Source organism: Hyaena hyaena, unplaced genomic scaffold, assembly GCF_003009895.1.
Source record: "Hyaena hyaena isolate Hyena2069 unplaced genomic scaffold, ASM300989v1 scaffold_53, whole genome shotgun sequence".
In the NCBI taxonomy this organism is placed as follows: domain Eukaryota; kingdom Metazoa; phylum Chordata; class Mammalia; order Carnivora; family Hyaenidae; genus Hyaena; species Hyaena hyaena.
In genome coordinates this window covers 1,739,643-1,758,528 of record NW_024080686.1, presented here as the reverse complement: position 1 = coordinate 1,758,528, position 18,886 = coordinate 1,739,643, and the positions used below count along the sequence as shown (strand labels likewise).

At 45.1% G+C, this 18,886-nt stretch overlaps 1 protein-coding gene across 4 annotated transcripts in view; it reads right to left on the bottom strand.

The window, feature by feature from the left end:
* Positions 1–18,886, bottom strand: part of GRHL1 (grainyhead like transcription factor 1) — a 54,211-nt gene that overhangs the window by 25,196 nt on the left and 10,129 nt on the right. For all 4 annotated transcript variants that reach the window (XM_039231081.1, XM_039231082.1, XM_039231083.1 and 1 more), the window contains 3 exons: positions 17,442–17,598; positions 16,926–17,037; positions 15,859–15,953 (listed from right to left, as the gene is read on the bottom strand). In XM_039231081.1, coding sequence (XP_039087012.1) covers positions 15,859–15,953; positions 16,926–17,037; positions 17,442–17,598 — 364 coding nt within the window. The remainder of the gene's footprint in view (positions 1–15,858; positions 15,954–16,925; positions 17,038–17,441; positions 17,599–18,886) is intronic.

Sequence of the window (18,886 nt, the reverse complement as noted above, 5' to 3'; positions counted from 1 at the left end):
CTGCAAGGTTCCTTCTCGCACGTCCAGCCTGTTTTTCTAACGTGGTTCCTCATTCCTGGAGGAGAATTCACTCACTGAGGACTTTTCTGAAGATCTAATTTTGTTTTCAAACCTCAGCTGAAAATATGAGGGAAATAAGAAAACAAGAGTTTCTATCACCAAAGGACTCACTTGTATCCATGGTTCACTCCAAACGCTTACAACCGCAGAACCAGCAAGAGATCAGATCTCGAACTAATTTACGGTGATTTTTCCAGAAGCGTTATGGCAGCTGCACACTGCTGCCCGCGGAGCTGGCTGCTGCTTCTGCTTACCCCTCAGGAGGGAAAAGGTGAGGGGAGAGAGAGATCCTCGGAAACAGGGAGCTCGAAACACAGGCTGCCTGTGGAGGTTCACTGCCAGCCAGCCGAGTGAAAGCAGCAGAGAACAGAGTTTAAAACCCCCCTACTCACTTCTTGGGCTTGATCAGCACAATAAACCAGGCCCAAGTCTGGTAGAACAAGTGGACTGTCCAGTGTGCAGACAGTGCTCAGACATGTGAGCTTTCACAAGAGAAATTTGTGGGGAGAGGTTACAGAAATATAATTTCATAGAAAGTGTTAACAAAGCACTTGAAATTCATCAGTCAAAAGTTACAAAAATTGTAAGTAGTTGAATCAGGAGCTAAATAATGGAACTGGCCAACTTAAGCACACTATATTAGGCTCTTTCTCATGAATGAACAAAAAGGCTGTTCCTTTTAGAAAATTTACCACAACACTAATACTCATTATTTATTATTATTCATGTACAAGAACCTGACATCCAAATAATCTATTCTTAATTTTTTCCCCACTAAGAGATTTGGGTAGAATTTTGCAGATTTTTATGGCATTGCTGTTTAAATTGTGAAAATAATTTTCTTTTATAATTTGGTTTATTCAATGAGTGGAATAAAAGAGTAAACCTTTAAATTCGTTAAGAATATGAACCACCCTTATAACAGCTGGGATAAGGTTTTCTTTTTAAGAGTTCTGATTTTTGTTATTAAAAAAAATTTTTTTAATGTTTATTTTTGAGAGAGGGAGAGAAAGAGAGAGGGAGAGAAAGAGAGAGACAGAGCATGAGTGGGGGAGGGACAGAGAGAGAGGGAGACACAGAATCTGAATCAGGCTACGGGTTCCGAGCTGTCAGCAGAGCCTGACGCGGGGCTCGAACCCATGAACCACGAGATCACGACCTGAGCGGACGTTGGACGCTTAACCGACTGAGCCTCCCAGGTGCCCATAAGAGGTCTGATTTTTAAACTAAAATAATCATACACAGAGTTAGGCTCATTACATGAGAGGTCACAGGAACTCATCCGTGTCACAGCACCTTGATGGCCCTGAAAATGAAAGACGCTAGAAAAATCATCAACACCTTCAGTGGTTCACTTCCCTCTGACATTCCAAACAATCAATGCCGTCCAAAATCTAGCTCCAAAGTCCCACCCTAGCTTCACACCTCATTCTCTACTGACATGGCCCATCGATAAAGAGGCAGCATCAATTAACAGAAGTGCTCCGAGAAGCATTCCCTAATGACCCAAAGAGGATTACAGCCCCGTTTTACTACCTAGCAAGTTGTACTGAGTAGTTCGGCTCCCCTACCTAGCAAGTTGTACTGAGTAGTTCGGCTCCCCTACCTAGCAAGTTGTACTAAGTAGTTCGGCTCCCCTACCTAGCAAGTTGTACTGAGTAGTTCGGCTCCCCTCCCGAGACCAGACTTGGAGCTTTCGTCTGGGTTAAAGAGTCACATCTCTCTCTACACCCTCGTCACCTAGGTGAGAAGAAGGAACAAGCAGATGCCCTGAACATGCCACCTCTATTTAACACTTGGGTCGCTCTGCCACACCAGAAGTGTCTGTGCTCTGAGACCCTTGACGGCAGAATTATTACACAGGCTTAAGATGTTTTCCAGTGTCGGGGCGCCTGGGTGGCTCAGTCGGTTGAGCGTCCGACTTCGGCTCAGGTCATGATCTCACGGTTAGTGGGTTCGAGCCCCGTGTCGGGCTCTGTGCTGGCGGCTAGCTCAGAGCCTGGAGCCTGTTTCAGATTCTGTGTCTCCCTCTCTCTCTGACCCTCCCCTGCTCATGCTGTCTCTCTCAGAAATAAAAAAAAAAAAAAAAAAAAAAAAAAAATGTTTTCCAGTGTCTGGGGCACGCGGGGGGCTCAGTCAGTTGAGTGTCGGACTCTTGGTTTCGGCTCAGGTCACGATCTTACAGTTCATGAGTTTGAGCCCTGTGTTTGGCTCTGCGTTGACAGCATGGAGACCGCTTGGGATGGATTCTGTCTCCCCTTCCCTCAGCCCCTCCCCTTTGCGTGCCTCCCCCGCCCCAATATTTCAAAATGTTTTCCAGCATTTAGTACATTTTTTGTATTTCTCCCAAAGCCTCTTACACAATGGTACTGAATTAAAGGCTGGTAATGACAGAAAAAACAGGGGTCTGCAAAAAGCAACACACTATCTCCACATCTTCATTTAGCAAACTTTCAAATCCCCACAAAACTTTAAATGCACACAACAGTGCTCCTCAAAAAAAAAAAAAACAAAAAAACCCCAAAACACTCAATAAAAAAGAACTAATATCAATTTACACAAACTAACCCCTTCTCCCACTCCCTAGTAGAGGACCCTTGGACTGGCCACCGATCAAGTCCTGAATGAAAAAAGAGACTGCTTCATTGACGTTAGGCAATCGCTGAATATGGTTACTCTAAGAACTTTTCTACAGCTCACCACCATCTACGTAATAGCAGCTAAGCTCCTCCAAGTTCACGGTGCCAGACATGACGGTGATCGACCTCTGCAGCCGTGTTTTCTATTACCCACTGCACTACTTCTCATATGTCAGTAATAGATGTATCCCTTTCCTTTCCAAATGTTTTAGTTTTGAGAGCTTGCAAGTGGGGCAGGGGCAGAGACAGACAGAGCCAGAGGATTAGAAGCAGGCTCTGCGCCGACAGCAGAGAGCCCGATGTGGGGCTTGAACTCCTGAACCGCGAGATCATGACCTGAGCCGCAGTCAGACGCTCAACCAACTGAGCCACCCAGGCGCCTCTGTGTATCCTCTTTAAAAGAGAAAGAAAAGTTTCTTAACCCCTAAAAATATATCCACATCTTCATTTGAGAAATACTGCTCATTCGAACAGCTGCAAGATGCTTGATCACAGGGCACCCTGAGAACCCATTTGGTCTTTTTCTGGGCCAACCCCAGCACCCAAGCACAAACACTGGCACTGACACTTCCTGGTGGCAATATATTCTTTATGGCTTTACATATACTTATGATTTAAAAAAAAATCTTACTGCTGAACTGAAAGCACAGTATTAAAAATCTCAAAGAAATTCTAACCTCAGGATACTTGGCCAACAGACCCCAAGATATTGATACCAACTCATTTACAGGGTGCAGTCCCCGGTCTTGCAGGGGCGTACCAGGGCCTTTGGGATCTGCCCCCACGCCCCTACCCCACCCCCACCCCTTGCCTCACACCTCAGTCAAAGTCCAGGGGTCTCAGTTCTGTACTCCTACCTGCCAAGGCCGCCAGCCCATCTGGGGCTCTGAATGCCTGGCCAGTCCCTAGTATCCTTTCGAGAGTGGTGCTGTCTGAACCAGCCTCTACTGACCCTCCCAGTCTGAGGGAAGTTCTAGTGCTTTCTGTTTACTTCTGTCGATGGACTCACGGGTGGCAATCTCCTCCACTAAGTTTTGAGTTTTCTGAGGCCTGGATCAGATCTTACTCGACTCTATGTTCTCAAAGCATCCTGGCACAACCTGGCCCATAAGAACTACGTGTTCACTAAATGAATGACCCCGGCTTCCTAACCCCCAGCCAAATAAAACTACACGCTGCCATGATATCTGAGCTGCATTCAGTGCATTCTCACAACGTACCCAACTCTGGCCCTCAAAAGAACACATGCAATTGGTACTATTCTGACCCTATTTCACAGATAAGGAAATTGAGGCTTAGAGGTTAGAAACACGTTGCCCAAGTTCACAGGTTATTTATGTTCATAACTTTCCTCCAAGTCGACCTCAACACCTAGGTCATCTTGGAAGAGAGCAGAATGCCAAACACCTTTCTATACACACTGGACATCAAATAAGTATTTGTTCAGTGGATAATTAAAGCGACTATATACATCCCCTCAATTAGACTGGAAAAGATTATGGTATTTTGTGTCTCGCTGACATGTATCTGTATCTACATCTCTATCTATAGAGAGAGATGGAGAGAGAAAGAGAAGGTAAATTCTAGGGTAGAGATAAAGCCGCATAACGAGCTGTGAGGTGATTTTCTATCCACATTTATACTTGATGTTATCTGCGGTGACCATCTTTCCATTATGGAAACTGCGGGCACCTAACAATTCTGCCTCTGATAACTATGTCACTCGTCCACCTGAGGCTGCACGCCATCCTGATGGGCGTGGCACTGCCTACACTTTCCCCGCCCCCAGTGTTGGAGGAGACAAGCCCCCGATGCCGTTTTCTACACGGCACGATGTCTGGGCCTCAATACGTCAAAGCACCTCTGAGACTAAACTGTTCCAGCTGCCTCATTACCACTGAAAGTCACAACAGCTAATCTGTGAGGGGGAAAAGAATAAGGAAAAAGAAAAAAAAGTCCGATCAAATAGACTGCAAAAATATTCTGTAGGTCCATGCTTTCAAAGAGTCACATCGATGACACTGTCTTCCATAAAGCCGTCCCCTTAGCTGAAAGTACTCTTTTTTTTTTCCCTAGAAATCTTCAGTTTTTCTAACCTCACTTAACAACCTGTGCCATTACATAGAGAGTGTAATCTCTTGAGGAGAGACTCTATGCTTGAATCCTTTATTTCCTCACAGTTCCCGTGTAGAAAAGTACAATAAATAATTTGCTGGATGAATGAATGTATAGTTAACAAAGTCAATTCCCTGCAACGTGACTTCATAAGCCAGTTCTTCCACACGGTAGCAACAGATTAATTACTTTGCACAGATTTTCTAGAAGGATGTTGGAAAAATAAATTGGTCAAAAATGACTGAAATAAAAAAAATCCTGGGGCGCCTGGGTGACTTAGTTGGTTAAACTTCAGACTCTTGATTTCGGCTCAGGTCATGATCTCACGGTTCATGAAATCGAGCCCTGAAAACAGAGCGCAAAGCCTGCTTGGGATTCCTTCTCTCTCTCTCTCTCTCTGACCCTCTCCCACGTGTGCAGGCGTGCATGAACTCTCTCCCTCTCAAAATAAATAAACCTTGCAAAAAAAATCCTTCATGTCAGAACGGTTATTTGCTCCTGCAAACCAGATTCCACACAGCAGACTTTTGGAAAAGTATCGGCATACGGATAACCTGATTATCTATGTCAATATCTTATACTGTCCATTATGATGCACACAGTTCAAGTGAGTTTCAACTGTCTGGCAATCACAAGCAAGAAAAGACCTGTTAGAAGAAAAGAAAAGAAAAAAAGTAGATTGATTCATCTCTGGAAGATGCATCAAAAGAACTAACAATGGAAAATGTTTTAGGTTCCAAAGATGTACTTATCTATTTGTCATATACCCTAAGAACATTTACCTTTAGTGTGAGCATTATACGGTGCGGAGTCTGGCTACTCAATGCCACTTAACTCAGGAGACACAGCGTTTAGCTGTGGTGGAGGCTCAGGTTCTGAAGATACAGAGTCTAAAAGACACACAGGAGGGAGAGAACAGAGACCTGGCCAGGACCAAACTCTGTGCTCTTGAAACCACAGTGGCAGAAACCACAATGATGCGCAGAAGGCAGAAGAAGAATCTAACGGAAAAACTGTCCGGGGAAGAAGAAACACAGGGAAAAGTGACCCCCAGGTGGCTGTGAGCACAGGTTGTTTTTGGATCATGAGGCATGAAATTAAAGGTCCCTAGATTTCAAATCAAAGGGAGTCTCTGTGCCACCTTCCTACTGACTTCATATAGGTCACAAGATTTAGTTGGTAATGTGGTCCCCTTAGTGACAGACACAGCCACCTTGGTACAGTCCCCATCGCCTCTGGGAGTCTTTATCACTTTAACCCAGTCTAGTACTAAAATTCAACTTAGTCAAATAGGGATGTAACGTGTGTAATTTTATTCCTAGAATGTAACCAATCTACAAAATTGAAAGTAGAAACCTCAGAACAAATTTTAACGTAACTCTTTTCGACATCAGTCAGGAAAGCCAAGAACATACCAAAGCCAGCTCTTCTCAGTTAGAAACCTCCTGACATATGAAATTACAATGTGAAGGCAGCATTTACTCCTGGCTCTCCTGGCTGGCTCAAGTCGGAAAAGCATGCATGTGACTCTTGATTTTGGGGTCGTGAGATTGAGGCCCACACTGGGTGTAGAGAGGACTTAAAAACTTTTTTATTTTTTTTTAAATATTTTTTTGTTTTTTAACGGTTTTATTCATTTTTTGAGAGATCAAGAGAAACAGGGTGTGAGCAGGGAGAGAGACAGAGAGAGAGAGGAGACACAGAATCCAAAGCAGGCTCCAGGCTCTGAGCTGTCAGCACAGAGCCCGACTCGGGGCTCAAACCCACAAACCGTGAAATCATGACCTAAGCCGGAGTTGGACACTCAAATGACTGAGACAGCCAGGCGCCCCATAAAAACAAAGTTCATTCTCACCCTAAAGCCAACAACACTAATTAATGAGAATAAAATCACCATTTTCCCAGTACGCGGATATGAAGTTATAAATGTCACCTGAAGCCAATGGGAGTGGGAAAACGGTGTAAACTAAGAAATCAAGATCCAACTCGTGGCTGAAGTATGCATCCACAGGAACATTTATTGAGCATTATGCAGCAGACTCGTAATCCTGATTGCTATCCCTCTGATCCAACCAAGAACAAACAAACAAAACCAAAAGCCCGGGCTGTCTTTGCCCTGCCTTGTAGCCCCTCCACTTACTCCGTATGTGCCGCCTGATTGATGAAGCCCAAGCAGGTATCAAAGGCGGAGTCAGAAACTCAGAAGCAGAATCCAGTTCCGCCACTGACTCACTGGCTCAGCCTAGCCAAGTCCTACTTGCCCACTAGTCTGATGGTGTGAGGTGATTAAAACATCTCTACGCGGTACTATAAGCTTCCAGTGTGCGACCGGTATTTGCATTGGTTCTCGGACTATCAAATGACCATCAAGAGATAAGACAAAGAACTGGAAGGCTGAGGGTTGGGAGGAGAGGGATCTGGGAATAACAGGACACTAACCTAAAATCTTCTTACCTCTACGTGGGGTGTTTCCCTGAAGAAAACACGAGGCCACCCTGTCTATGGCCTCAGTTCTGCCTTCCCACGCCGCCCACGCGGCAGCTTGTTTCTGCACAGACAGTAAAGAGCGAGGGGAAAAAGTCACAAAGACAAAGAGAAAAGGAGGGGAGAGAGAGAGAGAGAGATGGAGAAAGAGAGGCAGAGAAAGAAGAGAAGGAGACAGGAAGAGAGACACACAGAGACATTCCAGATATTAAGCACACATTACCCACCTATGAACCTCCCTCTGTCATATCCTTTAGGCAGGAGCTGGTGAACTTAAGGACACTTGGCAGGCACAGTGTTTTGGCACCTGCTGTCCCAAATAAGTAGGACGTTTGTTGTGAAATACGCAGAGCTGGATGCAGGTGTGACACAGGGCTAACAAAGGCCGCATCCCGGCGTCTGGGGTCAGAACAGGACAGGGAGGCATGTGTGTGCTCGGAGCAGACTCGGCAGGCAAGCGGGCTTCCAATCAAAATCCTAATCAGATTTTCCATGTCAGAAACGGCTAAAGCTAAAGTCCCTAAATGAATAACTCACATAGAGAGCTCACCGATAGTTACTAAAGGATTTGGAGTCTGGCGTGAAGATCTGCTAGATGAGAGAAACCCCAAGTCCGGGGCCCCCTGACGGCCTTGAAATCTGGTTCAGGTGAATTCAGTTACTACTGATCAGGTCCGGCCGGAGTCAAAGCCCTCTGATTCAGTTACAAGTAGCAAAACTGGCTGAATGGCAGATTTATAAAACCATGGAATTTCCAAGAAAGACGCAGGAGGGTTGAGGCGACAAGCTGTCAAAGAAGAAAAGTTCTGCAGAGGCGCCCAGGGCCTCCTGACAGTGGCGGGGGGGTGGAAAGGGCGAAAGTGGACCAAAAAAAAAAAAAAAACAAAAAAACCCCACACACGATGAAAAACAAATCCAAGTGGCGGCACAAATGGTGGCTAAATAGACATGGCGCTCCAAACCTGTTTCACAAGGTCCGGGTTTCACTGCCCAGCTAAAGCTTTCTTCAGCTGCCAAGTGTCTCCCTTGTCCAATCAAAAACATCACGCACTTGGCTCTTACCCTCAGGCGTGTGCTACAATAAATGTGTGCTATTGTTACCTGAGGATTCTGAATTTCCACCAGGGTCCAATGCATGTGACGTTCCATTTGGACGAGCCCCTGGCTTCGATGCAAGAGGATACACCACGTGAAATACTTTCAAGCCAGAGTCGACAAAAGGAAACGAAAGTTTCAGAGAGGAGCCTTCCTCACAGTCAGACCCAGGACAGTTTCTCCGAAGCACACCTTCCAACTGCTGAGAAGTTAATCCGTATCAGCGAACTGAAGGCATCCTCCGCAAGTTTCAATCAAGAAAAACTTCTCGCCACTTCCGAAACCCATCAAAGGAAAACCCGAAAGACTATTCATTCCCTAGAGAGGAAGAGGACTATCTTCTTGGCACCAAAAAAGTTTATTTTTCACTTTGATAAATATGTACTTTCCACCTGCATATAAGGAAAGCCCTGGAGTCAAGCGCAGGACACTGCAGAAGGCTGCGCAGCCGGCTGCCGCACGGGGCCCCAGCCCATCTCCCTGGAGCTCCGGGGACAGAACGTGGGCAGGAGCCCGGTCCATGGAGTCAGCCCTGCAGCTGCCTAAACACTCAGTCTCTTACCCTTCGTTTTAAAAGTAGCAACGCTTCCTGACTCCTATTTAGGCCAGCGAGTATACACTTTTGTTTTAAGTCACCTGCCTACGTTTAATTGCAATTGCAAGTAAGATATTTGACTCACTTCTCTCCCTCCTCCTTCCCGTTCTCACTGGAAATTTCAAGTTGTGAAACAAACCAAGTCTGTCCCTGCCTAATGCAACCAAACATGGCAACACCTTCCTTTAATGGGGCATTTAATTGATGCTTCACTAGAATGGCATCCCTGTAAATGTATGCAATACGCTCAGTGCAAACAAATTAAAAGTTACTCTCACAATGAATTCCAAATATTATGCTTAGACAAAACAACAAACTGTTATTAAACTCATAAACCTGGATCCCACAAGCACCTACAAAAAGTCTGAAGTTCAGGTTACCAGAACGGCTCCACCCCTCTGCCAGAACAACTCTGCAGGCCTCACGAACCCCTCCCCAAGAACGCCACCCATGTCTGCTGAGACAAGACAAAAGGCAAAGACAACCAAGTACGGTGTCCAAACACAGGCCCCTCGAGGTAAAGCTGCTCAGGGCTCTAGGCCCCGAGGGGGGCTGTGCATTCGACTCTAATCCTCTTCTGTAACACAAGCCTCTCCACGCATTTGGCTCTGGAGGAGATCCTTCAGAAGGCCTCGGTCCTTCTCAGAGCCCAGAGATTAAAAGTAAAAAGCACAAAGCGCTCCCGCAGATTGGCGTTTCCCTTCTAGAGGGTGGGATGCTCCGGTTCTACCTATCTCGGACCGCTCCCTCGTTCCCTCCTCACGGATCACGAAGCAACAAGATGTGGGAAGAGACTGGTTCTGTCACCCCTGCAGATTAAGGTCATGCCACCAAGGAAAAGACACAGTCCCATCTGTCTGCAGAAACCCCGATCACAGATGGAAAACGGGGTGCTACCTCCCGAAGGTCAAACGAAGACGTGAAGCAGCAATGCGGCTCCGCGACGGCACCGCAGGACAAAGGTCCGTGTCCCAGGCTGCTGGGGGCCACGGACGCACACCACAGTAACGCCCCTCAGGCTCCTTGACGAACTCTCCCCGGCATGACTTCCTCTAACGGGAGCCTGATGCTTGTCTGACAGGAAGTTCTTCGCTGTTAATAGTTTAAAAGTGAAACCTGTGAATGGGAGCTAGGCCGCCAACGCACCTTCTGGCGCAGAGACTTAGACGTCACGGCTGGAAAAGAAAGCTGCCCGATAGTTGGTCTCCCTGGGGCCCCACATCTTTAAAAGGTCTGCTTAATATTCATGGGGGTCACAGCTACGTACAGATGATCAGAGAAATCTTGAGCTTTGCTTTGCACCATAGCTGTTCCGTTTGCCATACTGTCTGGGTCACTACAGCCTGGTATGTTCCTATACTGTCACCAACGGTCCCTTCCAATCAGCGTTCCCCTGGGTCGCAGGGCCCCCTCCGAGATGGCTGGCCCGATGGCTGCTGGATTCCAACACAGCTATCGTTTCTATCACTCTGCAGTTAAACATCACTTATCCAACAATCAACATAAATCATCTCCTGTTAGCAAAGTGTTCTTCCACCACAGGGATTTATACTAGTGAATCCATAATGCTCCAAAATTAATGAGAATTATTACACTTTCAAAGATTTTATTCTTTTTTTTTTTTTAATGTACTCTCTGCCCCCAATGTGGGGCTCAAACCTATGACCCTAAGATCAACAGTCACACGCTTCACCGACTGAGCCAGCTGGCTGCCCCTACAGTTTTATTTTACTTATTTATTTTTAATTATTATTATTTTTTTAATTTTTAAAATGTCTATTTTTGAGGGGGGGCAGGCAAAGGGTGAGCAGGGGGAGAGGCAGAGAGACACAGAGCGAGACACGGAATCTGAAGCAGGCTCCAGGCTCTGAGCTGTCAGCACAGAACCCAGTGCAGGGCTCGAACCCACGAACTGTGAGATCACGACCTGAATCAAAGTCAAATGCTCAACCGACTGAGCTACCCAGGCGCCCCACGTGCCCTGCAATTTTAAACAGTCTTCCCCATCAAAAACACTTTCTGTCCATTTCAAGGTCTAGATTCTCACCTCCTCAGACGGCCTCCCTGTGACAACCAAGTAGCAAACATGCTCATCTAGAGGACTAAGTGTGTTTTTTTGGTGCCGAGCAGCTCCGGCTGCCTCATTAAGTGCGAACATAAGGCACCTAGCAGTGTCCAGCATAAAACAGACATTCAAAGAAGTTAATTCTCTCTCCCTAACTTCTTTTTCCTCTATTTATTTTAGATCTTCAGGCTTTGAGAGGCCCTTATCTCCTATCACTAACCAGACCTCAATGCTCTTATAAACTCTTAGATTCACAATCCAAGCAAGAGGGAAAACTTGAGGCCAAGATGTGCCGCCTCTCCAGAATCAACTACTGAGTTTTGGAAATACTGCAACTGAGGAATAAAACATATAGTCCCAACCTATAACTTATCTGGGTCTCCAGAGTCCGTTTGTAACGTGGTATGAACAACACACACCACCACCCTCTCTCTTAGAAATTTTAATGCTGTACTTCAGGTCTCAGGCTACCGTGCAGAAGCCGATCTCCCCCACCACGTGCTGGCGTCATCAGCCTGGGTCTCTCGCGGTGCCCTGGCCCTAGCAGGCACAGGGTACTTACTGACGTCACGAGTCCCTGGGATGGGGGAGGTACACTGCTGGCTCTGGGTAAAATCTTTCTACATCCCGGGGCGCCTGGGTGGCTCAGTCGGTTGGGTGTCTGACTTCAACTCAGGTCATGATCTTGCTCATGAGTTCGAGCCCCACATCAGGCTCTGTGTTGACAGCTCAGAGCCTGGAGCCTGCTTCAAATCTGTGTGTCTCTCTCTCTCTCTCTCTCTCTGCTCCTCCCCTACTCATGCTCTGTCTCTCTCTGTCTCTCAAAAACAAATAAACATTACAAATTAAAAAAAAAAAATCTTTCTACATCCCAAGAAGGTGCCCGTCTTACGCCACCTTCCTCATGTGCCCTCCTCACTTCTGAGTCCTCTCTGACCCATGTGACCAGTGACCTCAGAACCCACCAATTCTAAACTTGGGCGCCTCGCCAGAGATACACCTTTTGGTGTTTCAAAGGTAAGGGCTTCTCTCTGCCACGATGACCTCAAGCAGCTGATCTCAGCCATAGTCTGATGGGAAGAAAGCTGATAAAAGTTATTCCACAAGGGAATATGAATGGCTTCTGGAAGTCTACCTTGTCCAGAGATTTGTGCCTCTTTAAAAGATCCCTGCCTACCCAGACAAGTGTAAGTCTGTGTGGAGGACAGGAAAATGAATAAACAGGTCCGTACAACAGAGAGAGAGGGCAGAGCCACCTGGGGGACTGTTTCTATGCTATTTCGGCTTTTCAAAGCAGCTTCCTGCTACCCGCCTCTTTGAAAACTCATGATTTTTGACAAGTTTCATAACTTCTTCAAATTCCTAGAGTAACAGCAGGTATATGATAACGCTGATGGATGGAGTACATACAGGGACAGTATGAGACGAGTCTAGTTGGGGCAGTGTTTTTCCCCAAATGGAACACAAGCCAAGGTGTTCAAGATTTGACCTGATATGTCCTAAAAACATGGTCACCTCCAAAGCGACCTGCAGAAGCTACAGGGAAGATCAGATGTCAACACTGGGCCAGAATTCTGATTTCATTCATTCTGGCACGGCCGTAAGGATGCATCAGATTGTCTTAAAGATGTGTCAGGGACAAGGAGAATGCCATATATATATATATATATATATATATATATATATACACACACACACACACACACACACTACATGTATATTATATGTGTACTAAATATATGGTACGTATATAATAACACATACACAATAAACCCTTATGTGTATGGGAGAGAAGGACCTAGAATTAAGAGTCAACGAATGTATTCTAACTTAGAACAGGAAAGTGGGCAAAGAAAGTGGATGCTTTTGAAAAAGAAGCTAAAAAAACTCTCTACAAGATTCTGCATGCTTACTTGTTCACTCTAGCTGCCCTGGGGCATCAATTACTTTAAGTGTAAAAACAAAAAACATCAACTTGGCCAGGGAAACCAAAAAAATCTAGATACTGAATCCCAACAAACGCTTGAAGCTGATGTCTGATATCAGCATCAAAAGGTAACGGCCTCATTAAGAAATGGCAGGAACCCCTTCCGATGGCAGGCAAAAGCTTAAAAATCAAGTCGGCGCTGGGGGTCTAAAGGGGGGAAATGAAACCGAACTTACCTATGCCAATTAACAGGTAGCTATGAAGACGGCTTAAGACCCACCTCCAACAATATTTCTCTTTAATACAACTATGCTGAAGGTCTTTGGAGTAAAAGCAGCCATTATCCCAACCCGTCACCTTGGCTTCCATCAGTTCCATCCTGAAGAGTAACACATCAAACAAAGCACCCTGCCCATATGCAGGGCTTTCCGCCCAGCTCTCCATGCACTCTGACAAGTGCTTATTAATCTTTTTTTATTGGTTGTTAACATTTATTTACTATAGAGAAAGAGAGAGAGAGAGACACACACAGAACATGAGCAGGGGAGGGGCAGAGAGAGGGGGAGTCACAGACTCCGAAGCTCTGAGCTGTCAGCACAGAGCCCGACACGGGGCTCGAACCCACGAGCGGTGAGATCATGACTTGAGCCGAAGTCAGAAACTCAACTGACTGAGCCACCCAGGTGCACCAGGTGCTTATTAATCTTGATGACGTGCCAATGAATAAGAGTTGGCCACTCTAGCCTTTCTATTTTCCTAGGGGGATAAAGGGGAGAAAACTGAGCAAGTGAACTAAGGGACTAAATCCAAGGCCACAGATAAGTCAGGAAAGTGGACTCCAGACTTAGACGTTCTCAAATCACCTCTTCCACAATTTCTCAATTAGTCCCTCACGGCGAATGGGAAGCGTTATCTCTGGTTTGCTTTTATAACAGAGGCACCCAGAGCCAACCGTTGCTATAGGCTGCGGAGTCTTACTACCATACTTAGTTTCAAAATAACTAGAACAACAATGATGTGAAGTGAAAAGCTGACGACTTTTCCTTCTAACAGTTCTGCTATAGTGATTTCGTGGTTTAATCAAGCACCAAACTCTGGACTAAGCAACCTGAGGACACTTGTACAGAATCAAGGTGGTCAGCAGGGAGGTCTCAGTGCAACTACAATCACCCACACTTCCTTCGAGACTGGCAGACCCAACTCACCACGTCCTCCACTAAGGACACGCTTTTGCCTCGGACAGGACGCCCCATGGTAAGAAAGGAAAGCAATTCTACTACACCGTTAACGTGGTCCTCAAGAATTCAGTCGTTACGATTTTTTCAAAGCAAACGTAAGCAGGAAAAAATTAAATTCTGCAATAATTAGTATCTCATGCAGACTGATTCCATAATGGCTAAAATTCTCATTGAATAAATTAAAAACAAAAACAAAAAAAGGTTGAGAAGGACAGGAAAGTTATCCTCACTTTACACCTGGACCTTGATGTAGGAAAGTGCAACAAACACTAAAAGGTCAGATTTACACTAACTGCCCAAAAATTCTATGTTTCTCTTGTGTTGCCTCAGCTCCCAATTTTTAAACTAACTCAAAGAAAAAAAACAAATACCCAAACTCTAATAATTTAGTGAAAGAGGGATTATACTAAAAGAATGCTGTGGGGAGGGCAGAAATGACTAACAATATGTTTAGTTTTTCTTAAAAGGGCCAAAAACTCCAATTAGAATGATCCAGGGGCGTCTGGGCGGCTCAGCCAGTTAAGCACCCGACTTTGGCTCAGGTCACGATCTTGTAGTTCGTGGGTTCGAGCCCCTGTGCTGACAGCTCAGAGCCTGGAGCCTGTTTTGGATTCTGTCTCCCTCTCTGCCCCTCCCTGGCTTGCGCTCTCTCTCTCAAAAATGAATAAACATCAAAAAAAAAGTTCCAAACGACTCTGTGAATTGGAGGCAATTCTTCCCTTTAAAACGCCGAGAGAGGAGAACCTTACATGAGTTGGATCTGAAAGCAACGGTATGAGAGCACTGCTAGCAACTTGTTCTTAAGGGCCTTTCTGAAGAAACTCCAATAGCTTCACAGGCACCATCTGAATAACCCACACGACGTGCCCGAAGGAGAGAGGAGGCAGGTATGAACTCTGCGAACGAGGAGACGAAGCACAGAGAATGAGTTGTCAGGCTCCACAGCGCACAGCGTGCAGGGCAGGCTCCCACCCACCCCGTGGGCTTCCGAGCTGTGCCATGGGTGCAAAGCACGTCAACAAAAATTGTCCTTTTCGGAGGAAGGAGAAGGGACAAGGACAGTTTCACAGCATCTGGGAAGAAGTTGTACTTTGCAAAATGTAAAATACTGCAAAGAGAAAGTCAACAATCCAGCGGACTCTGACCAATCGGAGGAAAGGGCACAGCTCATGAGACAATGGCTAGCTCTTCTCCCCAAGTCCTCTCGTTTTCATGCACGTCATGACTTAATGGCTAGAACCGATCTTGTTAGCCCAGCTTGTCCTCTCTATTCTTGAGCAAAAGAATGAAAACATGAAGGGACTCTGGGGGGCTGAGCTGGTTAAGCATCTGACTCCTGATTTCATCACAGGTCATGATTTCATGGTTCATGAGATCGAGTCCTGTGCTGGACTCCACACTGACAGCGTGGAGCTTGCTTGGGAGTCTCTCTCTTTCTCTGCCCTGTGTGTGCATGCATGCATATACTGTCTGTCTGTCTGTCTCTCTCTCAAAGTAAATAAACTTAAAAAAAAAAAAAAAAAAAGGAATGAAAACATCTAAGACCATAAAAAAGAGGAAAAACAATCAGCTGTCAAATCATTAAGCTCCTCCTACTTTTCCTCACAAAGCTGGAAACAGAGCTGGACTCCATTACCTACCTTTGCTTCATCATTAATGTCCCAAGTGAAGGAAATGGCGTTATACGCAATCTCCTCAATGTTACTGATGGTATTGAAGCTTTCTTTATAGTCAGCTATATAAGTGATGAAAAAGAGAAATTTGTGATTTCTGGTTCCAAAATGAGATTATAGCAGTTCAAAGTAAGATTTGGTTTTTTGTATTATCACCTCTGAAAAACTTAAATTAACATTCTGTTGGGTTGAAAAAGTTTCAAAAAATGAAGAAAAAAATCAGAGTTCTTAAATTAGCGCTAAGTTTAGACATAGCATTTCATTTTTTCCCCTTATGTCAAATTAAGATACTTAGGACTATAATGTTTAAGTAACTGTCCCAAGGTCACAAAACTACCCCAGGGAACCAAGATTAGAACTCAATTCTTTTAACTGTTCTGAACAGAGACCACAAAAGTTACAAAAGACAAAAGACCAAAAAAACATAATGCTAAGGTTAAGAGCCATCTTGTGATACAGAGAATGGTTTGATACAAAAATTATATACACAGCAAGAGAACAGGCATTCTCATAAAGCCACTTCATTAAATGTGGATTGGCACAGGTCTGCTGTTATACCCCAGGTGACGCATTCGGGGTCTCTCTGAAGACAGAAGCGTCTAGCAGTGCATTTCCACATGTGACCAGGGGAGACTGTTATGCAAGTGCACGCTAGCGGTATTTCCTTTTAGTCGTTTAGTTTTTTTGGTCCACCTTGCTATCATCTGTAAGTAATCAGAATCTCTTAAAGAAGACATTTCAGTTCAAAAAATCTACAGACTAAAGAGCAGGGTACTCTTATGTGTGCAAGCTATGTTGCGTCTGGTTCCAGGGTCATATGGAAAGCCACCGCATGGGCCACATGTCCTCATGAAGGAAGTAAGGTTAAGAGCACTTATTCTGGGAGGCCGAGGACAAGCTTTGGAACTGATCAGCAGCTGGCATAAAAATTCAAATGCTTTCGGCAGGAAGCTGATCACTGCCAAAAATAACTGGAATCAGAAAGCTGGATGCGTGCACCTCTGGGAATAAAAGGAGGCTCCGGAGCTACTTACCGATGTCAATGCATCTTTGTTTAGCTGTGTGCTGCCGGGAGTGCCAGTATTTCCAATGCCTTAACTGATCTTCTCTGCTTTTGTCTTCTGCAAAAACCACCATGATCACACTCTATGAAAGAGAACGCATCATAATATGAAGACACGAAAGGGTGAGTATCTTTCGGAAAACTCAGTGTTGTATTTTACAGGTAAGGCTTAAAGCGGCAATTTTATTTATTTTAATTTTTTTAAATGTTTTTATTTATTTCTGAGAGAGAGAGAGCGCGTGAGCAGGGGAAGGTTAGAGAGAGATGGAGACACAGAATCCGAAACAGGGTCTGGGCTCTGAGCTAGCTGTTGGCACAGAGCCCGACATGGAGCTCGAACCCACAAACCGTGAGATCAGGTCATGATCTGAGCCACCCAGGCGCCCCAAAGCCGCAACTTTAGAGCTTCATTTCGCTGCTCTTTGGACTCGGGTATGGTAAGGTCTGCCTGGCTCCCCCAGAGGACAGAACTGAGAGCAGAACTCACTCGGACTTTGCTGATGGGCCGGTGGATCCCCTCGCTGCTGGTCACCTCCTTCAAGGTGACAGGGTAGAACTGGCCCTTGTTTAGGTATGTCATGGTGCTATCTCCTGGCTTCTGTCGAAGCGATTTTGAGGCTTCTAGGGTATATTCAAAGTTGTTCCTAAAGAATAAAACAGAAGTCACAGATCTCTCATCTACTCTTTGGGAAGCCTGCTTTATGCGTTAGCTCAATCCTGAAATGCTTCAGGGTGGATGTACGCCAACAGGCAACTCCCAGGAAACAGCTGACTGTGTCATGTTCTAAAGAGCCTTTGCTACTTCTTCCACAAGAAGTGTAATCTCAAGCGACATGGAAATCCTTGAATCTCTCATATGTGGGGCTGTGGGGCTACAAAATGCCTCCTAGAAATTCTATGAAGTAATGCTAAAAATTCAGAGTTTGGAAGCAAAGGATATTAAAGATATTCATAACCACAAAGGATTCTGGAAGGAAATCTCCTGAGACATGCTGTCAATCTTGTATCTGCCCAGCAAAGGTTGCGAACAGGTGGCTGTGTAGTCCTTGGATTAAATTCGATGTGGTCTGCACAGCCCTTTTTTGTTGTTTCTGCTTGTAATTTAAATGTCTAGATGGGCATTCCACAGTTCTCTACGTTTATCACCACCTTAAAGTAACACGCATGCGTCTCCCTGAGGTTAGCAACTCTAAATAACAATTTAAATAATTTTAAATAAATTCCTGGGCCGGATGTCGAAAATTACACCTATTCTTATAAATAAAGTTTTACTGGAACACAACCGCACCCTTTCTTCACATGTTATCTATAGCTGCTTTTGTGCTGGAGAGGCAGAGCTAGGCAGCTGCACCAGAGGCTGGAAGGCCCACATACTATCTGATTCTTTACAGAAAGAGTGTGGTCACTCCTATCTGAGATCCTCAGGGTACTAGAGCCTGTGACTCCTGCTCCTTGGGGCAGGTCTTCAAGGGAAGTCTCAATTCCCACAAAATCCTACACTTTACAATAAACAGCTTTTGCTTCAAAATATAACATACCAAAAAGAAATGCCAAGAACCAAATTATAAAATGAAATTCTAAACTCTTTTAAAAACCATCTGGAGGTGTTTATACATTTTGATAATTCACTTGGAAGATACTCCTATTCCCAGTGTGTGATACAATCTTGCGGTTTTAAAAGACGAGGCTGTCGGGTTAGAGAAAAGCTGACTTCGTTTATTTCACCGCCAGCGAGTCTAATAAAAAATGAAAGCCTTCATCCACCTGATGCTATTCCTAAATTCTCACAGAAGTACACACTTTTGCAAACAGCAGGGAGCTCGGAGATCTAATTTAATCCCCTCATTTCTTCTTTTAGATTCCATTTTACAGCCATCCCATAAAGAAACTGAAGGAAAGAAAAAGCACCAACACCAAGAATTAAGGAAACAT